General features: G+C 51.5%; 8 protein-coding genes across 8 annotated transcripts; 2 read left to right on the top strand and 6 right to left on the bottom strand.

The window, feature by feature from the left end:
- Positions 1-595: 595 nt before the first annotated feature.
- GT037_000171 (mfs general substrate transporter) lies at positions 596-4,173 on the bottom strand (the record flags this gene model as incomplete). The annotated part of the gene is made up of 3 exons (XM_038925218.1): positions 596-1,827; positions 3,151-3,965; positions 4,019-4,173. The coding sequence occupies 3 exons, from the start codon at positions 4,171-4,173 to the stop codon at positions 596-598; spliced, it is 2,202 nt and encodes a 733-aa protein (XP_038791074.1).
- Positions 4,174-4,657: 484 nt separating this feature from the next.
- Positions 4,658-5,866, bottom strand: GT037_000170 (uncharacterized protein; the record flags this gene model as incomplete). The annotated part of the gene is made up of 1 exon (XM_038925217.1): positions 4,658-5,866. One exon carries the CDS (start codon positions 5,864-5,866, stop codon positions 4,658-4,660), a length of 1,209 nt encoding a protein of 402 aa, XP_038791073.1.
- A 423-nt stretch (positions 5,867-6,289) lies between these two features.
- On the top strand, positions 6,290-7,297 carry GT037_000169 (uncharacterized protein; the record flags this gene model as incomplete). The annotated part of the gene is made up of 3 exons (XM_038925216.1): positions 6,290-6,320; positions 6,372-6,460; positions 6,506-7,297. The coding sequence occupies 3 exons, from the start codon at positions 6,290-6,292 to the stop codon at positions 7,295-7,297; spliced, it is 912 nt and encodes a 303-aa protein (XP_038791072.1).
- A 228-nt stretch (positions 7,298-7,525) lies between these two features.
- Positions 7,526-7,999, bottom strand: GT037_000168 (uncharacterized protein; the record flags this gene model as incomplete). Its single annotated transcript, XM_038925215.1, has 1 exon — positions 7,526-7,999. The coding sequence occupies one exon, from the start codon at positions 7,997-7,999 to the stop codon at positions 7,526-7,528; it is 474 nt and encodes a 157-aa protein (XP_038791071.1).
- A 762-nt stretch (positions 8,000-8,761) lies between these two features.
- Positions 8,762-9,112, bottom strand: GT037_000167 (uncharacterized protein; the record flags this gene model as incomplete). Its single annotated transcript, XM_038925214.1, has 1 exon — positions 8,762-9,112. The coding sequence occupies one exon, from the start codon at positions 9,110-9,112 to the stop codon at positions 8,762-8,764; it is 351 nt and encodes a 116-aa protein (XP_038791070.1).
- Positions 9,113-11,280: 2,168 nt separating this feature from the next.
- Positions 11,281-11,613, top strand: GT037_000166 (uncharacterized protein; the record flags this gene model as incomplete). Its single annotated transcript, XM_038925213.1, has 1 exon — positions 11,281-11,613. The coding sequence occupies one exon, from the start codon at positions 11,281-11,283 to the stop codon at positions 11,611-11,613; it is 333 nt and encodes a 110-aa protein (XP_038791069.1).
- A 1,253-nt stretch (positions 11,614-12,866) lies between these two features.
- On the bottom strand, positions 12,867-14,102 carry GT037_000165 (uncharacterized protein; the record flags this gene model as incomplete). The annotated part of the gene is made up of 2 exons (XM_038925212.1): positions 12,867-13,808; positions 13,869-14,102. The coding sequence occupies 2 exons, from the start codon at positions 14,100-14,102 to the stop codon at positions 12,867-12,869; spliced, it is 1,176 nt and encodes a 391-aa protein (XP_038791068.1).
- Positions 14,103-16,319: 2,217 nt separating this feature from the next.
- On the bottom strand, positions 16,320-20,375 carry GT037_000164 (uncharacterized protein; the record flags this gene model as incomplete). The annotated part of the gene is made up of 3 exons (XM_038925211.1): positions 16,320-16,489; positions 16,556-20,281; positions 20,330-20,375. 3 exons carry the CDS (start codon positions 20,373-20,375, stop codon positions 16,320-16,322), a joined length of 3,942 nt encoding a protein of 1,313 aa, XP_038791067.1.
- Between the last annotated feature and the right edge of the window lie 778 nt (positions 20,376-21,153).

The raw sequence follows: 21,153 nt of genomic DNA, 5'->3' as shown, positions 1-21,153 counted from the left end.
CCATGCAGCGAGCGCTGTGCCTAGCCGCCTAGGAACCGTGCTTTGCGCTCGAGTCTGTCACACGACACGATGCGGCGCGACAGCATGCCAGAAGGCTGATTGCATCGGGGAATTATGGTGCGCTAGGAGCGTTGGGCTGAGATTGTCAGTGCGGAAGGGGGAAGGGTCGGTGTTGTGCGACGGTGGTGTTCTAGGTAGTGCGGACGGTTGTCTGGTGTGCTTGGTCAGGTGCCAAGCTAGAACAGGTATGCTAGTCATCGCATGGTGTTGTGAGCATGGTCGGTACGGAGGGGGAGATGAGGCATGTGTACAGTATTTGGGTCTTTGTGGTGGTGGTAACCTGACACTTCATCAAAGAGAGAAACTCAACATATACCTGTTTGGCTCTTCCCTTATATACTGTGCTGGTGAGAAAACGGTATCATGAGATTGAGCGAAGTGTAGAGTTACCATCAATAACAAATGCAGTCGCTAAATATCTACACGATTGTCTGAATGGTCTACTGAATGGTCTATACGGACAACACTCCGGTGTACTGAAGCCCGGCAAAAGTTGGTCATTATTCAGCCCAAAATTCATGTCTTCCATCAAGTCCTAATCCTGATCCTCGTTTGTATCTTGAGGTGCTAGCTCCTCGCCCTCAGACCCTCCATCTACAACCGTGCTTCTATCACTGTCAACGCCCTCCTCAATTTTTCCATCCTCGCCCCCAGCATTACTCGACGCTTGCTCTAAATAGTCAAATTCATCCCCACTGGTACTTCCATTCGATCCTTCCAGTCTGAGTGTGAGCCTGGGGCGTCGCGTCGCCGGCTCCATCTCAAGCTCTTCATCTGTCTCGACCTCTTCCACCTTGATCTTGATCTTATCAACAGCCTCCTTTCTGACTACAGCACCCCCACTACTCGCACCTCCCGGCCCACCAGCGAATTGTATACCGACCGGGTTAAGATAAGTATTAATGTTCTTGAGCAAAGATGTCCTCCACCAATGCTGCACATCAGAAGTCCTGGTGATATGGAAGTGAAAGTCCGGGTACATGTCACATACTTGTCGCCATGTGGTGCTATCGCCAGGAACATCGTTCTTGTTGCTGCCACCGCCGCGTGGTGAGTCTTGCGCGCCGATGTAAATCACATCACTACGTGTCCAGTGTGAAGCTAGGGCGTCAAAGAAGAGTGTGCGGAGTCCTTTCATGGCGCCGACATCGTGACTGTGGTAGCCTCTCTTAGGAGGTACAGGAAGAGCGCCGGAGAAACCATCATCGGTCGTGAGCTTGATCTGCGGGTTCAAGGGAGTGTCACTTGTAAGAGGTTCCGAGTTGATGGTTACCACACGTCGTAGGTTCTCTTCTGTGGTATTGGCACATATGTATGCAACATCACCGGCTCGAATGAGAGATTGTTTGGCGTCGGATCTTCTAGATTTCGCGAGCGGTAGGAATAGATCGTATAGCTTTCGCATTGCTGCTTCCCAGTACTCATCTGCTTCTAGCTTGGCGGCAAGGAGACAAGAATCCGCGTGTGCTCGTATACCACGGTACCCGGCGACCTGTGTGTTGGTACTGTAAATGTTTGAGTGCATGAAAGAGACGAACTCGGCAAAGGAGTTGGGACTGATAGTTGGCAGTTCAACTTCTGATACTGTGTCGTCTGTGGCGATGATAGATTTGAAGATGTCAGAGTACCGTGACAACTTTGCTTTAGGCAGATACCAGGTTCGTTGGTTATTTGGCTCTGGCTCTGGCCCGACGACGATCTTCATAGTGCCTGGGATCGACGAAACACTTTCTTTGGGTGCGTCGGCGGAACGGTAGACACGTGGACCTTGAGACACTGTCTCAGACCTTGCATCGAACACTGGTACCATCAATGTGTTTCGAGGGTCTCTGTTCCTTTGCATTTTAGCGAGGGGTGAGGATGGAAGCATTGAATCGGCTTGTGCGAGTCTTTGCTGGCCGGTTGATGGTGATACAGGGCGCGGGATACGAGAGTTCATGCAATATCTGTAAGATTGCAAGGGAGGGGATATATCATGGGATATACTGCTGAAAAAGTACGAATGACAGGTACAAACGGGCAGGTCGTCGCGTGTGTGCCCTTGGTGACTAGCGATAGTGAAAGAGACGTTGAAGAAGCTTTGTGCAGCTCAAGGCAAGTGAGGGCGTACGTATGCGTTCTGGAAAAAGTATATAATGATGGTTGTTTATGAAAGCATGAAGCTGCAGAGTAAGACGAAAATGCGTGGATGAGCCTTCGAGAGAAGAGCTTGGAAGGTGTATGTTGGGTCAGGCAGCTACCCAAGGTAGATGGGATAGGCAGCGACGATTTGAGTCGATGTGATAGTAGTAAATATTGACTATGTCACGAAATCAAGACATTGCGATGGGGTTCAAGCTCAAGCATTGTTTTGGGATAACCACGACTCAGTCACTTATACGCCCAGCCTCGTCGAAGCACCGTCTTTCTACCCAAGTCTAGACAGAGCCCAACTACGACTGCTGAGAAGGTAGTCTGCTATCTATCGCTGTTTAATCCCGTAGTTTCCTTGAATACCGTCGTACTAAGCATGCCGTTATCCAGAGATATCACGCATGCGCCCTACCCTCTGCTTCTAACGCCACATCCAGCGTACTGCTCTGCTCTGTACTCAATCCATCAACCTCAGCCCGCCCACCATAACGCTCTCTAGCACGCCACTTTCCCCCAAAAGTATAGAATACCCATGGTACATCTTATGCGAAAAAAGAGGCGCAAGACCACCGACAAGCGAACGCATGACAGAGCAAGCAGCTATGCCAGATGCAGAATGCAGCGGGTAGGCGTCGAGAATGTATGTACCTGTCAAGAACTAGACTGCAGATCAGCGACCGTGAACTCAGATTTAAGACTGGACTCAGAATGAAGCACTTCGGGGCGACATGAGACTTACGATAGCGCTCATAGCCCCCGCACCAAATATCACTGTTCCAATTAACGGCGCGATCCAGTGCACCCCATGTTGCGCAGCCCAAGCATATATGAACAAACCGATGCTCACAAGCGGCCACCAAAATATCATAGGTAGCAATCGGTTCTCCGGTCGTGTGTCGCCTTTCAGTGCTCTTTGCATGATAAGGTTATCGCTGATCGCAGCGCCCCCAAGCATACCAATGAGGTTGCCGAATGCAGTGCCCATATAGGCGAGGCCCAGGCTTTTCGGCGCCCACTTGTACGTTTCGACAAACGTGGTTGGGAGGGTCGTGTACAGGACATAGATGTAGCCGTAACCGATAGCAGTAAGGAGTGAGGTAAAGAAGATCGGACGTGACAAGAATCGCATTCGAAGCGGCATAAACATCGCAGTGCTAAAAGCTTCCAGCTTACCTGCTGCCGTACCCACATCAAGTCTTGCTCGTAAGTTCTCATTCCCAGTCTCATTCCGCAGTCGCACTGTTTTCCACCGAAGTAGAACCGGCTCGTAGGTTTCCGACAAACAAAGCATACTAAGGACTGCACCTATCCCACCAAGGATAGCAGTGAGATAGAAGATCCGTCGCCATCCTTTCGCAGCATTGAGGTAGCTGCCTGCTGGGGGACTAATTGCTGGACCAAGGTTATATGCCAGACCTATCAATGCCATGACGCCTCCGCGCTTCTCTTTCACCATGAGGTCTCCGAGGCTTGATGGTGCAAGACCGAATACACTACTTCCGCCCACACCAGCAAAAGACCGGAAAACAGCCAAGACACCGAGTGAGTTTGCGCGCCCGCAGGCCAAAGTGCATATGGTGAAGAGCACGTTGCACAGGTGGTACAAAGGCAGTCGGCCGTACTGCTCGGAGAGGGGGCTAATGAGGAGTGGTCGAAAAGCGTAGTCTAGGACGTAGATACTCAGGACGAAGGCGGATGAGTAAGTTTCGGTGGATCTGAAGTCTTTCATGATCTCTGGAATCGCTGGGGCGACCACAGAAGACGTGAATGGCCTCCTACATGTCAGCGATTCATAGCTGCGATGCATCTAGGGTGTGGTACTCACGAGACAAAAGACATGACGAATATACAGGCGATGTTGATAGTCTTCTTCCATGAGGCGAAGTTTCTGGGGTTTGCCGCATCGTCATTGCCATGCCAGTCGACTACATTTACCTGCCTCTCTTTCTCAGACGCGAGTGAGGTGGATGGGCTCTCCATGGTACTGCAACGTAACACGTAGATTCTCGGTAGGACTTCGCTCTGATATAGGTTCAAAGCTAGCAATAGTGGTAAGGGGCGAGTAACAAAGAGTTTCGGATGCAGATGGTATGAGCGTTGGGAAGCAATGAGTCTCAGAATGTAGCCTCAGTCTTTGTGTGTCCAATATTCTGATGCCGCCTCCCATAAACATCTTTATCACAGGGTTGCCATGTAATTACGTCGCTCGAGGTAAACACGGCTTGACGAATCGAGTGCCGGAATGTGTCGGGCTGGCATCGGAAGATAGAAAGAAAGCGAACGGCTGCAACTCCGGTGCCATGAACATGTCAAATTTAGGGCAATACCGGCTCTCGTTCTTACCCACCTGCCCTTGCGGGCTTCCAGTTCCACGCATTTAGCAACAGATGTGCCGCAATGCACTGCTTAGGTGAGCATAGGATTCGACGATTGTGAACCAAGTAAGCATGAGCAATCCTGAAGTCTATCTGGTACTGTCAACTGCCACAGGGTACTTCTCCAGGCTCTCGTACCATTGAAGCGTGCTCCCTACCATGAAAGCCCAACTACCCCAAAAGGTGCTAAGAGAAGCCTGATATTGCGCCCAACTCCTACTATCGTACCCAAAAGCCGGACACAAAGTGAAGCCTACACCTCCTACGAGATTCCAGGCGCCGACCCACCAACCGAGTGTCCGAGGTGCCGGCTTCCACCACTTGGACTGTGTCTCGATCATGAAGAGGGCGCCGGAAATGACGAAACCTAGACCGCCAAGAACTTGAGGAGTCCAGTAAAAGACGATGGTGAGCGTCTGCGACATGCGATTGTAAATGCCCGGTAGCGCTGTCAGACCCGCGACCCAGAAGATTGTTGCACCGAGCAGCTGGGAGAAGGAAGCTATGAATCCGAGATTGTGGATGTAGTGGGTCCGTAGTTCTTCATTTGACGGCCACCATACCCACAAACGCTCTTGGGAGGCCAAATCGGACTTTGATTGTGTAAATTGCCGGGTATCGACGGACATCTGTTTGTTGTGGTGGTGTGTGCAATGCGACTTTGACGGGCGCAGTGCTACGCGTTCTCCACCCTCCTCTTCATGCGATAGAACCTGCTCTACTGCCCATCCGAAGCATCCCGATCTACCCTCATTCACAGCTTCTGCCACGAGCAGGAACGACCCCACTTCGAAAACAGTCACTCCGACAAACGCGGTTATGCCCCCACCATACAATTCCTCATTCGCGAATTCAGAACCCGGTCGCACCAAGGGCAGATATACGAAGAAGGCGTTGAATATCCATATCACACTGCCTATCGTGAAGACAAAGGCAACGTCGAACGACACGTCCCATATCGGAAAGTACGTGAACATGCGCCAGATGTTGCGTGCAACACTACGAGGGGAGGTAGTTGGGCGTGGGGTATCGTGCTTTGTCGAAGCGGTGACCTGTTTGGGTTCAATGTCTACTGCATGTCGTCCTTTGCGGTCATTCCGAGAAGTCCATTTGTACCGCACATCAGGACGCTGGTCGTGGCGGTAATGCGCTCGCGTAGGGTTGAGGAACGTTATCGGACCAGTGACGCGATCATGTTCGAGACGCAGGCCATCCCCGTGTCTCACGGGCTCACGAGCTGGGTGGAAGGTGTTGTTGCGTCGCGTTTTGCGCGTGTCTGGGCCATCGCGACTTGTCATATCAGCCTAGTCGTCTTCACTTCGCATGAGCGTTGCTGTGTCGTTAGCATTGATCAAAGCTTTCTGTATCTCACGAGAAAACCGGCAGAAAACGACTTTGAACCCATGTTCAGACGCGTAGATGATGCCAGCCTGCGTCATAGTCTCGGATAGATGTAGCGTTGCAGTTAGTCTGTTGATAGCCGACGCCGGCTGTGCTGAGTCAACCAGTCCACTGCCTAACAAACACCTCGGGAACTAGGTATCCTCAAGTTGAATGTTTGCTTAGGCATGACGCGCTACATGCGAATCATCCGCATAGCTGCAGTAGCTGTATCACCTGCTTTCGGTATCAATTTTTGGATTTTTTCTGTTCTGGCAAACATTTGCTGGATTCTTCATAGCCTATACGTGGCTCGCACAAGTGCTTTGATTATTGCGCCAATGGAGCAGCACCAAGACAGCACATCTGGAGGTCAGTAGTACAAGCTAACCGAGTCCCTTCAGTTAGCTGATACCACATCAGAGCGATGCAAACTCATCAGGCTGGATTCACACATCCCATCCAAGGCAGCTTCACCTGAGTACACTTTTGCTTTCGCCTACAAAAAGCCCGTGAGTAGATAGCATCCTATATCGCTCACACCTAATGGCATGCAGCAAACTATACCTAAGACTTGGGAATGTATGGGAACTCAAAATCGTGTTGGTCTTCTCGATCTACCACGTGAGTTGAGGGACATGATTTATGCCCACGTCTGCGATGGCATGAGGCGCAACGGAAACGGATGGCGCAAAGAAGGCGAATGGGCCCAAGACCGCTATGTATTCGGGCAGGGGCCCTGGGAAGTTCAAAACTGCAACATCATGAGGACATGCCGGCAAGTGCATTGGGAATTTGCAGAAGTTCTCTATACGCGACCGCTACAACTTACTGGTCCATCGATCACCAAGTTCCATATCGTTGTGACAGGATCGCATATTCTTCCGTTGTCAAAAACATATGCACCTCTCGTCAAGAAGCTGGCATTCATCCATAGCACAGGCCTTCGAGACTACTTTGACAGAGATGAGTTAGGACACAGGCAGCGTCCTAATGCTGAAGTTCTTTGGCTCGATATTGTTACAGCGACGATGAAACTGCTGAAACTTTTCCCTGCTGTACAGGTCTTACGTATTATTATCGACTACGAGCCAATCGCGCCTCCAGATTCAGTATTGATGTCCTTACTCGGGAAGTGCAAGGGCAGAAGAGAAGAGCTGATCGAGAGGGCAGAGGAATTTATCAAGGCGGTACGCCGGAGCGACACGAGGCCGATCAAAGTTCCGCAGCAACTAGAATTGTTCCATTTAGAAGACAACGGTATTCTGAGGGAGATGCCTTGGAGCGAGGCTTTGAGGAACATACAAGCAGCAGAGCTCCACAAGAAAGAGCTTAGAGAAAAACCCTGAGACTGGACTAAGATCAAGCTGAAGACTGCGAAAAATGGTGCGATCGCACCTAAAGAACTGAGGATACAGGTGTTGAAGATGGCTTTGATGTAAACTGCTAGTATCAAAACCGAAGACCATATGCATACTCCAAGGCGCCGAAAGATCGTCGCTGAACACCATCGCTGTGCTAATCATACAAGTACAAACAACAACAGGACCAGCCTGGTCGTTATGCCGCAAGTGACATCAGTTCACCTTTCCCTCTTTCTTCTCTTTCCTGCCCTTCTGCCTCTCATCAATCTTCAGCCCCCTAACCAGCTGCCTTCCCATCATCCTCGAGATCTCCTTGGCATAGTCCTTCATCCTCATGTTATTTTGCTCATCTGCGCTCTTCCCTTCATACTGCTTCTCACTGTATGGCGGTGGCGCATCCGTATACCGCGCGTACTCTGCTTCGATGCGCTGAGCACTCGAACTGGTTGAGAAGTTGGAATCAGAGCTTTGCGCCGAATGGTCTGACGAGTGCGTTGAAGGCGATGGGAACGAATGGTAGGATGATGCTCGCGCTGCTGTGTTATCTTCAGTGTCGATTGTAGCGGGTTTTTGGTGAGCAGCAGCGGCAGCGGCTTTGGCAACAGATGATGCTGAGTCGTGGCGAGAGGACATTCTAGAGGAAGGGGTTTCGCGTTCGTTGACGCTGATTTCTGGGTAGTGATCCATGATTCGTGTTTCGGTGGTGACTCAATGCCGACTCGTAATGGTAGTGTAGGATCTAGAAACCAGAATATAGGATGTTTTGAGCAATGTAAACGTGTATAGTATGGAGTATGATTGTTAGCGTCCTCAATGATGAGTGTGCTTATTGGTGCGGCCGAATGATGCCATCAGGTCGATGATGCAGGTCAGGACCTTTAAACGGTTGCCTACTCACACAACGCACATGATGTACCTGACACAGACCCATAGCGATCCTGTAAGACATACTAAAGACGTCATTGCAGCGCCATCGCGCAGCCCAGCCACGCTTTGCCTGTCGCAGTCCAGGATAGGAAATGATGTGTGGCTCATCAGAAGATCAAGCCTTCCAGGCAGAATGCGGATACAACTCTGCTGACCTGACGGGCTGGTCGATATGCTCCGCGGATGCAGAAAGCCTTCATGAGCCATTCCATGACACGTGGAGTGATGTTGGAGATGAACGTTGTCGGGGAGACGGCGAGGGAGCGAAAAGCGAGGCGCAAGCGAAGCGAAGGATGTGTGGCGTTCAGCATGGATGGGGCCAATGATGTCATTCATCACGATCGGCCGTGCCGTGTCGCACAAGAGGACCTGAAAGCTGATGTAGATCACAAGAGGAGACAAATAATTGGCATACGAACGATTGGGTATCTTAGTCCTCAAAACGGACAGTGCGTGCAACGTGACAGAGCGTGAAATGGGTGAACAGGACAAGAAACAGGTGCTGAGCGCCCAACAAACCTCTCACACCCTTACCAGACCCCTGACAGCGTTCTTGAGCTTCCCCAAACCACGTGAACTCTTCTTGAAGTCTTTCTGTCGCTCCAACTCCATGTCCGTCGGCGCGTTGAAGTTACCGCTTATCCTTCGAATCTGTCCCTGCGAGTTGTGGTGTGCTGGCGACGGCGAATAGTAATGCTCAGCTGATGAGAATCTCCTTGGACGTCCCGTGTCATCATCAGAGTATGACGATCTCAGATATGCAGAAATGACAGCTTGTTGGGACAGTTGCCCCTCGTCGGATGATCGTTGCGCATATGGTGGAGTCAATGTCTGAGGTTGATGCGAATCTGCGCGCTTGCGGGATGATGACATGGCTGCAGTACGTTGATTTGGGTCCTCGGGTATATCGCTCATGGAGTATCGTGCTGATCTGGAGTCAAAGAAGGGATCTGTGGAGAGTGTAGAAATTGCTTACGACTATGTTGGGATCGCTCTTGCTGCTGTTGTCTTGTATGTTTTTCCATGGTTGCACTTCTTTTCGCAAATCGATCCGTGTCGTATAAGAATGCGTTACTCTTCAATTTGGCACGAGAAGCTTGAGTACGTATCAAAGACGCAAAGCGCAACGCTTGAACGTGATGAATCAAAGGAACCCCGAATTCTCGCAAAGGCCCTACCTGTTCATACTTATCAACATAGCCTTTAGGTACCTATGCCAATGCACGTGGTACCATGGTAATACCAAAATCTAACGTCATTGACCGTGTCTCCCAATCAACTCTTCCATGCAGGAAACTACGAGACTCAAAATGCGGATCGGGTACAAGACGGGTAGCCGGGCATTCTAAGCCTCGGGCGTCCCGCATGTTGCCAACTTGGCGGAGGTTGATGTCCACTTAAGGTTGCCTTGCATGGCATAGTACTTTGTAGTGTTGGTGTCATCCGGAAAGTCGTATCCGCGGATGAAACGGGCGCAGGGCGATATGAGTGGTGGATTTGGATGCAGGGCAGCCTTAGCGATGCAAGCTCTAGATACGAGTAGATCAGCGCAAGGCTGTGATGGACATGCGAGATGGAGGGTTGAACGACTGAAGTGTTGGACACATGTATTCATGGGCTATCTTTGCGATATCTGCACGAAGGGCTGGTTGCGACTGGTCAAGCGACCTTCTTCGAAGAAGTAGCTATTGCAGCAGCCAATGAGCGATCCGGCGCCCATCAGGATGCATCTGTAGAAGACCAAACGAATCGCATAGCAGGATGTAGAGAGGTGCAAAAATCTCCAATGCGACCAGTATGTGGAAGGAGAAGAGACGGACTTCCGGGCACTTCGCTATAGAAGTGATATCCATATAGGTCCGATTCGTCCGAATAACACCTCAAGATCTCCATCACCTGATTTACAGTATTTCTTGCGAAGGTGCGATCTTCGAGATCAAGATCTTTCATTTCGACAAAGAAACATCTCAAACATTGGTTCCGTCCTGATTTGCAGGGGCTCATCTCCTCTTCCTCGCTTCGCACCCTCGTCACTCAGCCCAAAGTGGCAAAAAATCCTGCCAAACGGTCCAAACCCCCTCGTCTCCCCTAACCCAACCTGCACAGCCAACGTTTCCCCGCGCTCTGCCCAGCACTGCTTTTCTGCGCAGCAAAAGATAATCCGCCCAACTGACCTTTCTTCTCGAACGAACAACTAGTATCCTAAACATAGTAACACACGTGCAGCCACCTCACGATTTGCGAGGCTACGTTGGCGATTTGCTTAAGGCCGGCCGAGGCGCAGCAAGCCGTGCGGACGGTCTCGGATGCCTGACCGCAACGCGTCCCACAGTGGGCCTCCGAGAGATGATGATGAATGTGCGCTGACGCGGTGTTGCTCGACGGCTCAACTGCGACTCAGCCCATGTGGATATTTCAATAAATAGGAGAAGGATGGTACCACCTGGTGGTGGTTTCGACGGATTTTGTTATTACCGGCATTTCAAACATATATCGCATTGAGACTATTGGAAATCTTCAGCATAACATATAATCGCGCTACATCAAACGGTGTATTGCTTCTTCTCGCGTTCACAAACCAAGAAGGAAAGAGACAGTTACTTGAAGTAGCAACTTTCAGGTTTTCCGTACGTAGCAGTAGCACCTCCACATTCCAGATCCTGCCATCCCGCACCCGGGTTTCCGGCTGAGCAACGAAAAAGCCCTCAACAAGCATCATCCCTAACCCATTCCAGGGGTCCACGCAACTCTTCCAAGGCATTCATAAGCCTCTGGAACCACGTCGACTATCCGCAAACCAGTATCGGCGAACCCACTGGGACCCTGACAACCAGAAGCCCACTTCGTTCCTTACGGCTGTAAACAAAGGCAAAGCGAGGCTTCCGATCCCGAGCACGTATAGTACATTAGCATACCCGCAGATCGTTTTTACAAAGATCTCGTATTCAGAGCGGTACACTACTACTACAAACTTTCGGCTCTACCTACGCTACCCTACTGTACAACCAAAGGACGACGATCGACATACAACGGACCTGAAAATGGACGTCACTACTACTATCAACACACAATCTTCATCAGCGTCATCGTTACGAAGCTCATCGCCTACTACACCCATAACACCTTCCTCGCCTGCATCATCGGCAGGAGCATCATACTTCAACACACCAAACTCGCCGCAGATCCCTTACCACATCATCGTCACGTTCGACGGTAAAGTGCGCGAGATGATGAGGATAGAAAGGCAGGTCGAATACCCAGTCCAGGAACGCCGATCGCGGAGGCCGGCACCTAGGCCGAGGTACTATGCGAAGAATGCGGAGGAGCAAAGACCAGAGGCTAAGAGGGTTGACAGCGGGTTCGGCGGGATGTAAAAGGTCAAGGCTTGGTTTGGGAGGTTGGCGAAAATGGCGTTTACGATTTTGATGACTTTCTTCATGGGTACAACGGAAAAGGATCATACCTCGGCTGTCGTCGTTGGCAGTCGGCGGGAATGCAAAAAGCTGGAGGCTACCTAGCTGGAACACTGTCAGTAATTGTAAACGTAATCAAGAACAATGGAGGTCTTGCTGTGCCATCCAATGGATTCAATTCGAGAAGAATCCTCTTCACTCGCCAGCCTATTCTGCGATCATTCCGATTTCGGCTTCTTGGGCGCAACTAAGACATCTCGATGCCAATGGTGCGCATCTCTTGCGCTAAATGTGAAGAGGTGGCCGAAGTCAGAACCGTTGGCGCCGTTGCGCGAGCTCTTGAGTCAGTGTGCCGCCAGCCAGGAACATGTCGTGCAACCGCTGGACTCGTGTATTCTGGGTGAAAGCGAAGGATCTGTCTGCTTCACTCATATCTTTGTGGGCTAGCACGATGATAATGCTGACAAGGAGAGTTTGTAACGGGGTGAGACGAAGCGACTGAAGTTTCCGAAAGTAGGAGTGCCGTCCTGAGCTGCTTATCTTGCCGAGTAGTCTTATGTGTATCAGCTCTTGTAGCAAACCACGTAGCGAAGGCGGTAAAAATTGCCGGCGCAGCGTGCTGGTGCACTGAGTGGAAGAAGAATGCACAGGTGTTGTACAGTTGTATTTAAGAAGCTAAAGGAGTGTAGTTATACCTCTGTCGGCTGCTAATATACAAGATAAAGTTTAAAAACTAATAATTGCATGTTGTGTCTAGTTCTCTCCTCAGGTGTACAAGGAGCACTGAGGTTATGTTCCTCCGTACTGACTTTGCCTTAGTCGTGCTGAGGTGATGCTTTGACATCCTCGTGATAGTGTCTTCATACACTCCAACACCCGTACAGTAGTTCGGACGGACATGAGAATCCGGCCAACGTTGACACGAGTGAGGCATCTCGTGGCGAATTAGTGTCGACGACAAAGTATAGATTCTTGGTGTCGACGACAAAGTAGAGATTTTTGGTGTCGTCGACAAAGTAGAGATTCTTGGTGTCGACGACAAAGTAGAGATTCTTGGTGTCGACGACAAAGTAGAGATTCTTGGTGTCGACGACAAAGTAGAGATTTTTGGTGTCGACGACAAAGTAGAGATTTTTGGTGTCGTCGACAAAGTAGAGGTTCACCCTTCATGTTGTCTTTTGTTACTGTTCGGGTTACCAGTCTGGCCGAGTACTCTATGTACGCTTTTCGATTCGAACAACCCATCTCCTCCGACCTTGGCCTGCATCTATCATCCAGATCCTGATCTTGTCCGAGACACAGTTACAACAGATGATGTGTATCCTGTCATCTCGACCGACAACCTCGTTCGTCAGCTGTCTCGATGTAGGACCAAAGGGGGGATCCGCTCCGCTCCGACTGCGCGATAGAAGGACTCGAAGTCTCTTCAGCTCCTTAGCCAAGGGTGTCATGCCCTCGTCTCTGAGGCGGAGAGCCGCCCAGTTCATCGAAACGAACAAAAGCAACTCATCATAATCGGAGCGTGGTTCGCCGTCGACGGTGATGAAGTCTTGAAGGGCAAGGCTTTCTGCGAGATCATTCGGCGATGCGACGGAGCCGATCTTTGGCCATGTGATGAAGTGGAAGGGAAGCTCTTCCCGCTGAAGAAGTTCATAACGAAGTTTACTTAGATCCCGTGGCTGGCAGTGTCTCTTGGTAAGCGCATCTCTCCCAAGCTGCTTCTCTAGGCGCTTGTGAGAGGCCTCCTTCGCGTCCTTGTCGTCGAACGTCCGGTCCCTGATGGTGTGCACGAGAGTGGGAAGTTGGACGTGGCAGTTTTGATCAAAGAGCCATCTCTGCTCCGCCATAGGAAGATCAGCGTAGAGATAATACCACATCCATCTTGTAATAAAGTTTGGCGACAGCTCGTCTTGACGGCATACGCTGGGCATGTTCATCAAGAGAGGAGAAGCCAAAAGACACTGCATACTCTCTTGCATCCAGGCAAACTCGCTGTCTACCACCGCTTCGAAAAGCTTGTACAACTGTGACAAATCGCGAAGGTCAAAGTCTTGTCGGCTATGTTGCCCAAACAGTGTTACCGTTGAATTTGGGCTCTTTGCTGGGCGATTTACCCTAATGAGTGCACGCTGGCTGATATTGCTTATATCTGGCATCTAAAACGATGGTCAGATTCTTATCTAGGAAGTATCATCGGCTTGGTTGCGTAAACTTACACCCAAATACATGAACAACTGGTCCTGAGTTAGAGACCACGATGCTCCAGGCCAGAGGACACATGCAATGAGCCTTGTAGCATGATCACGTTTGGTGGCGGAGAAGGCGTCTTGCACCAGCCACGCACACGCTACCTGTAGGTATGGAGTAACGATCTCCTGTTTCCGGATTTCTTCAAAGTAGCTCAAGTATTGGGCTCGACCGAGCGCGAAAAGCTTGTCCCCAAGGGTCATGGCATACACCGGGTCACTGCTAGATATGCTTGACGTACTTTGGTCTCCAGGAAGAGGAAGCGAGTAACTTATTCCGTCCGAAGTTGCCATGAGTACGTCGAGCGAAGCCGTCCAGGGTGTGCAGAGTTTCCTAATGACCCGGGGGTTAACAGTTGAGAGTTGTGAGAGAGGAGAGGCCAACGGGAAGAGCGATCAGTCGATAGTTGGGAGTAAATGCTGTCAAGTCTGCTATGAGCGAGCGGTGGAGTGTAGGAACCTGAAAGGCGCTGTGAACGAGATAGTTCTTTGCCGGATGATGAGGTTGAGTGGAGATGGCTTGGTAGTCGAGAAGGTTAAGATGACTTGGTAGTCGAGGAGGTTGATTAGAGATAGCTTAGCAGTCGTGTTGGTCTGCGAGCGCGGAGGATACTGCTGTGGACTTTTGACCGCTGCTCACTCGTATCGAGTAGCAGAGACACGTACGATGTCAGTGACTGTCAACGTTCGTGTAGTCGTGGTCGATGTTATCAAACAACCTCAGTTCTGTGCATAGAATTGAGTCGATTGAAGAACATTAGTAACATAAGCCAGTAGACAGGTTGGTTTGTGAGTAGTAAGAGGTAAGAAGGTTGACTGGAGAGGAAAGAAGAAGTAGTTGCTGGGGGTAAGGGCTTCCGTCGAAGCGCATGAACCACCCGGGCGCCGTTATGTCAGCAGCAGCGAGGGAAGCTATGAACAGTGAGTTGGACACAAATAGTGATGCAATTGAGGGGCTCTAAAGTTTCTGGTACATGCAGGATGAGTATCCAAAGTGACCCATATCGGTCCACATAGATATGAAAGTTTGGCCAGGCCAACGACTTGACCCAACATAGCGATCAACCTTGCAGTCTCAGTGGTATACCACTCAAAAAAAAAAAACTCATAAATACTCGGGAAGGTTTGTAGGGTCTTTCAAGAATGTGGGGTTTCAAGGCTCCCTTGGTGGTTTTCATAACCTCAGAAATGTCTCACGGATCCCAGCATTTTCACCATACCATCATCATTTAAGATGGCACGGTTTTCTTTTCATGCCATAATCACCATGGCATTGCTCTTGATATCTTGGGAGCGGCCGTTTCCCAGAATCATACCTAGGTATGTTCATTGCGACTGGTCTGTTACTCGAAACGATACAATACCAGCCAGGGACAACCACGCAGCAGCAGCAGCCCTGAACACATATCCAGACATATGACTAGCTTGTCCAGAAAACGTCCCGTTGACGAAATGAAACAAGGACGCAAGTCTTGGAGTTACGCACATATAACCAAGCGCCAGCTTTTCACCTAAGCTGAAGTCAAAGCAGCTTACCTAAATCTATGTACATCCCTCGTTTCTGACAGCGTCCAGTAGTTGTCAACTTAAAAATCATTACTACGAACGTCAGAGCCTTCAGAGTACGGAGAGCGCTAATCAAGCATCGTGCCGAGTAGATACATTCGTCACTATCATTTCAGCATCGGACTTTGGTGATCTGGACGTGTTCCGTGCTTGCTCTGTGGTCAAGTGTACTTGGGTCGCGGATCCTAACCGTCCCAAACAAACGAATATCCAATCGTCGATTCGGCATGTGGAGCCACCTGACTACATGGGTTGCCAATCGTAAGTGGGTGCTTACCTCAGTCGGCCGTCATGGAGTTCCAGGGGAAGCGGAGTGGGTATCCAGTCCATCCTGTCGGGCCACTGTACCGAAATTTCCTCCTTAAGATGTGACTCGGGGCCATGGATGCTAGACTAACTTGTATTCATCTGGTAGACACGAGGTTATAACCGGACCCTGCACAGGAGTCTAGAACACGGAAAGCGTCAAGGCAAAAATACTTCTCACTTGTGCTAGTGGTACGATACCTGTCGCTACTGGTAAACGACCATTCCTCAATGCATTCGAAGTATCTCGTTTCCGAAGTCAGTGGCCATGTACAATTTCCCATTCATCGTAGAACGATTTTGAGCTATATACGTTGCTGATTAAGCCTATGTGACACCTCGCCATCCCATCTCACTTTCCAAAAAAAAGTAAACTTACCATCAAACAAGATTTACACCTCCAACGCCCAGCAACAAGAACGAGGGTATGTGCAAACGCATCGCTGAATCGTAAAAAAGCATCGGTCGGAACCGTCAAAAGTTTCCATCCATTCGTCCTTTCCCATCTTTCCGTCATCCCCATCCAGCTCAATCACATAGTCCCATCGTTCAACATGGCTGAAGGTAGTTGGAAGGCACAAGACCAGGTCGACCAGTGTTACCCACAGGTTCAGCCTCCCACCATCCATCATCCTGCAATCTAAGCACAGCAAGAATATCTCCCTTTTGGAAACCTAGTTCTTCTGGGATCTGTGCCGCATAGGAATACATCGCGCGTGCTGTTTTAATATGTCAGTAGAAGCCCCTCCCCTTCCTGTGATGACAAAGTTGGAAATAAAACTTACAGTAATTCAAAATCAACCTTCCCTGACTGTTATAATTCTTCGGCTCAGCCAAACTCTTACTGCGCGCCCTGCTCTCGGCTCTCACACTTCCAATCACACTCCCCGCACTCCCACCACTGGCTCCAAATCCAAACTCACTTCCACCGCCCATGTAGGAAGATTGCGGTCGCGCTGTACTAGCAGTGCCCGGCCTCACTGAAGACCCAGAGGTCGTAGGGCGCGCCGAGGTAGCAGTTCCAGGACGACCACGCACACTGCCTCCGTATTGACTGCCGCCGTAGACACTACCATCGCCGCGCACGCTACCAGCAGTCGACAGAGCGAGGTCCATGCCAGCGCCACTGTGAGAACTGGGTGGACGATCTGAAGCAGCGGAGTTGCGGAAAGCCGGGTTCGGACTTGCGGCCCTGGAAGCTGGACCAGGTGCTGCACGGGACTGGGGTCGGGATTGTGATTGTGCGTAGGCTGGTTGAGGGGGCTGCTGTGGGGGAAGAGGTGATGCAGTTCGCGGTGCTGGGGATGGTGCGCCGCGGGCTGGTTGTTGGAACGAGTTACGTCCTACCGGTGTGCCGTAAGCTTGAGCGGCGGCGGTAGTTGTTTGCGCTCTGGGCCTGCTGCCGGCATTCGATGCGGCATAGGGGTTGGGTGATGCAGTGCGGCTGAATGAAGTTGCGGGAGAGGCTTGCTGTTGTGCCCTTTGCTGTTGCTGTTGCTGTTGCTGCTGGAGCCTCGATGCTGGCCGTGGAACTTGTTGTTGCGGCGGTTGCTGTGGCTGCTGTTGTGCTCGTGGTGCTGGTTGAGCTGCAGGCTGTTGGCGTGGTGCAGGTTGCGTTGCTTGTGGTTGCGCCCTTGGTGCTGGTTGTGCAGCTGGTGGTTGCTGTCGTTGCGCAGGCTGGTATGTAGAAGGCGAATTGGGTTGTGAACGGTATGAGTTTTGGGGCGCCTGTTGCGTGGTATTGATTGTAGGCCGGGGGCTAATAGCACGTGGAGGTTGTGCGGGAGAGGCAGTCCGTGGTGGTTCTTGCTTTGTGGGACTGCGGCTAGAGGATCGAGACGCCTGACCAGTGTTGAACATGTTCACCTTCTGATTGACATACATCTGAGTGGTCTTTTGCATTGCACGCGAAGTATGTGCTGGCTTAGGAGCCCCCAAGCGCGACATAGCTGGCTGCTCTGGTGGTTGCTGTGGTGGTTGCTGCGGTTGCTGCGGTTGCTGTCGCGGTTGCTCCCGTGGCTGCTCTCGTGGTTGCTCTCGTGGTGGCTGGTCGTATTTTGGAGGAGGTGTGCCTCGCTTTGCAGCATTCAGGTCTGCTACGTTAGAAAGGGGAGTTGGCGCACCGCCTGCCAGCCTCGAGCCGATACCAGGGGTGCCCGGAGGAGCAGGCGTTGCAAGACCCATATAACGATCTGCTGTCTGGCGGGAACCGGCCTGTTTGCGATCATCTGTCTGACGAACAGACGTCTGTTTAGTGACACCCCTCAGTTCCTCCAGGGCCTGCGCAATCGGGTCAAGCTCCTCCCCTGGCTCTGGTTCTTGCTCTTGTTGCTTCTTCTTGTCTGGCGTGGCTACGTCGAAAACATTGTTACCGACGTTGAGCTGGAAGGTCGCTCGAGGATCAGCTGGTTCTGGACTGGGCGAGGGCGCACGACTTTCAATAGCCCGAGTAACAGGTGCTCTACTAGCAAAGCTCTTGGTGGGGCTGACATTCTCCTCCGTGTTTTTGCGCGGAGACGGTGCCCATGTGTTGCGATTGCGATTGGCAGGCATAAGAGCTGCCGGAGTCTCGACCTCGTGTTTGCTCTTTCTCCGTGCGAATGGACTGCTGTTGAAAAAGCCTCTCTTCTTTGCAAATGATTGCTCTTCAGGCCCAGGCGGGCTGGTCTCACGGACCGGAGACTGTGCCATTGGCTTACCAGGGGAAGCGGAACCACTTGGTGCCTCAATGCTAGAGAACGACGTAGGGTTTGAATAATCGCTTTGCGAATCCTCCCTGCTGGCAGGTCGAACGGGGCTTGGGATTGAGCTGCGATCAGATGGTGCATCAATACGGCAGAATTGTGTCATCCCATCAGCAGGATAGTCGTTGTGTGGGACCTGGTTTTGTTGATACTGCTGGCGAGCTTGTTGCTGTGCTTGAACCAACCGGGGATCTGGCTGCACCGCGCGTGTGATTTGCGGTGATGGAGGTGCTTGTTGTGGCTCTGGCTGCCTTGGTGGCTCCACGTGCTGTCGCAGAGGTTCGATATGGTGTTGTTGTCTTAGTGGTTCGGTGTGCTGTCTCAGAGGCTCAATGCGCTCTTGCTGTCTTGGGGGATCTGTATGTTGCCTCAACGGCTGCACCTGCTGTCTTGGCTGTTCTGCACGTTGCCTCAGTGGCTCGACTTGCTGGTACCGCGGATCCGCTTGATGTATAGATTCAGCATGTCGGGAATCAGCACGCGGTCGGGACTGAGCACGCTGTCGGGTAGATTCTACAGATTGACGACGAGATTCCATACGCGGTCGAGGAGATTCATGACGCTGCCGGGGAGAATCCATACGCTGTTGCGGTTCGTCCATCAGTGGTGGGGGAGGTTCGATCGGCTGTCTGAACGAATCTACAGACTGTCGGAATGACTCTACAGATTGCCGTGGCATATCTATCGACTGCCTGGGCGACTGTCGGGCTTTGTCGAGAGAAGGTTGTGGTAGCATGATGTCGTCGGGAGCTATTGGGCGTGTCGACTGTGGAAGGCCCAGCTCTCGTACTAGTGGATTGTTCGGATCATTGTGCGAAGAGAATGTGGAAGGCGCTGGTGAGGAAGCGCGGTAGGCTGGATTCAAGGTTCTAGCGAACTGGGCGACTGAGTAGTTCTCGTCCTCCTCGGAAGCTATCGATGAGGTTTCGGCATCTCCCCTGCAGAAGTTGATGAACTTGGGAGGATCAGGAATCTCCTGGCCTGTGCCCGACTCCTTGATGAAGCCGAAGATGTCTTTTTCTACGTCACAGTCTTCGAGTGAGAGGCGCATCTTCTCGCATGAGGCATCGTCACTGACGCATACTGTGGAAGCAATGTTGGCAAAGTTCCAGAGACTGCTCTTGGTGTAGTCGATGCGCTCCTCTTCGAGATCCTGGAACTTGTCACAGGCGGCTTTCCAGTCCCGGTTCCACCTGCCCGTGGTCTCTTCGAGCACCTTGACTGCGGCCTCGTACTCGCTGCTTGTGGTCGCTAGGTTGATCTGTGTCTTCTCCAGCTTTGCCTTGTTCTTTCGCTCTTCATGTCCCATGACCATGTGCGCCTGCGCTAGGAAACCCTTGATCTTGAGACAGTCTTGCTCGTATCGGTCGCGTGCCTTGTTGACCGTCGATGTCTGCTGCATCTTCAGCTTGAGCAGCTTCTCGATGCCATTCTGAACAATCTTCCTCCGCTCCTTCATTCCTCCGGCGAAAGCGGCTAGCGGCTCCTCCAGCTCCGTCTTCATCTGCTGTGATATGCTCTGATGTGCCTTGCCCATGGACTCGACCTCGGCTCGGATGACATCGCACGACAGTCGTAGAGTGCCCGTTTCACAGGATCCTAGGGGCTTGCGGGAGAGATTGAGGAGTTTCCGCGAGTATTCCTCTTCGATTGCGGCCCGGGCTGCATAGAAGTTCTTGAGTTCGTCGTTGGTGACTTTGGCCGCATGCATGCGGTCGAGCATAGGACCGACGCCCGCGTCATCTTTGCCCCAGAAGTTGTTGGCGACTGCATTGTCAGCATGGTCAGTTTCGAGGTGCCATCTATTTCACATACACGATAGGGAGACCGAAGGCGGCTCCGTCGCCGCTGCACCACCCATGACGCCTTGTGTTTACAGCTTCAGCGACAGGGAATTGAGAGAGCTAGCAAAATGGGCGAGAAAGCGAATGCTCGCATGTGTTTTGGGGGAAGAATATGGGGGTATCTGATATGCAGTCGAGAAGACTGAGCCAGGTGTTGACAGTGGACCAGGGTGCGCTGGCGGTGTACCAGTGGACAGCTGTGTTGACGGGCAGCAACATCACCATAGCGACGCGAGCGCCGAGGGGTAGCGCTAACCGCAGGCTATGACGAACCGCCGCCTATGAACTACCACCCCTATTGCGATGTGTTACTGGAGAAGATTGGTTTCTTTTGCCCTGCGTTCCTGATGCGTTCCCTGATGCGGTCCAGGAGGACTACTGCATTGCCATAGCCATCGTCATAATGCAAAGAAGCAAGCCCAACGCAGGGACTTGTTCAGCAAAGGACGTATCCAGGTATCAGCTCTGTCGGAGATATTGGACCTGTGCAAGAGACAGACAGCGCCGTGCGTATGCGGGTACTGGATGCTGAATGCATGACCCTCGGCCAGTCTCTGTCGTCCATGCCGTCGTGTGTTGAGGTGGAGAGTGGGGTATATAGCAAGAGGGCGCCTCATCGTGTATTCCCATGTCGCAGTGTCTAGCAGCGCAGCATTGGTATTACGAAGATGGAAACACGGCAACTGAGAAGAGAATGCATCATCTACACTGCTTGGAACTCGGAACAAAGCACCCTCTGTGTGCGCGGTCTTGGTGACGGCGCAGAGTGTCATGTCCAACGTGGCAGGTCGCTCT

The sequence above is a fragment of the Alternaria burnsii genome, assembly GCF_013036055.1.
Source record: "Alternaria burnsii strain CBS107.38 chromosome Unknown 705, whole genome shotgun sequence".
Classification (NCBI taxonomy): Eukaryota; Fungi; Ascomycota; class Dothideomycetes; order Pleosporales; family Pleosporaceae; genus Alternaria; species Alternaria burnsii.
The sequence above is the reverse complement of the archived record's forward strand: the minus strand, read 5'-3'. Positions and strand labels throughout refer to the sequence as shown.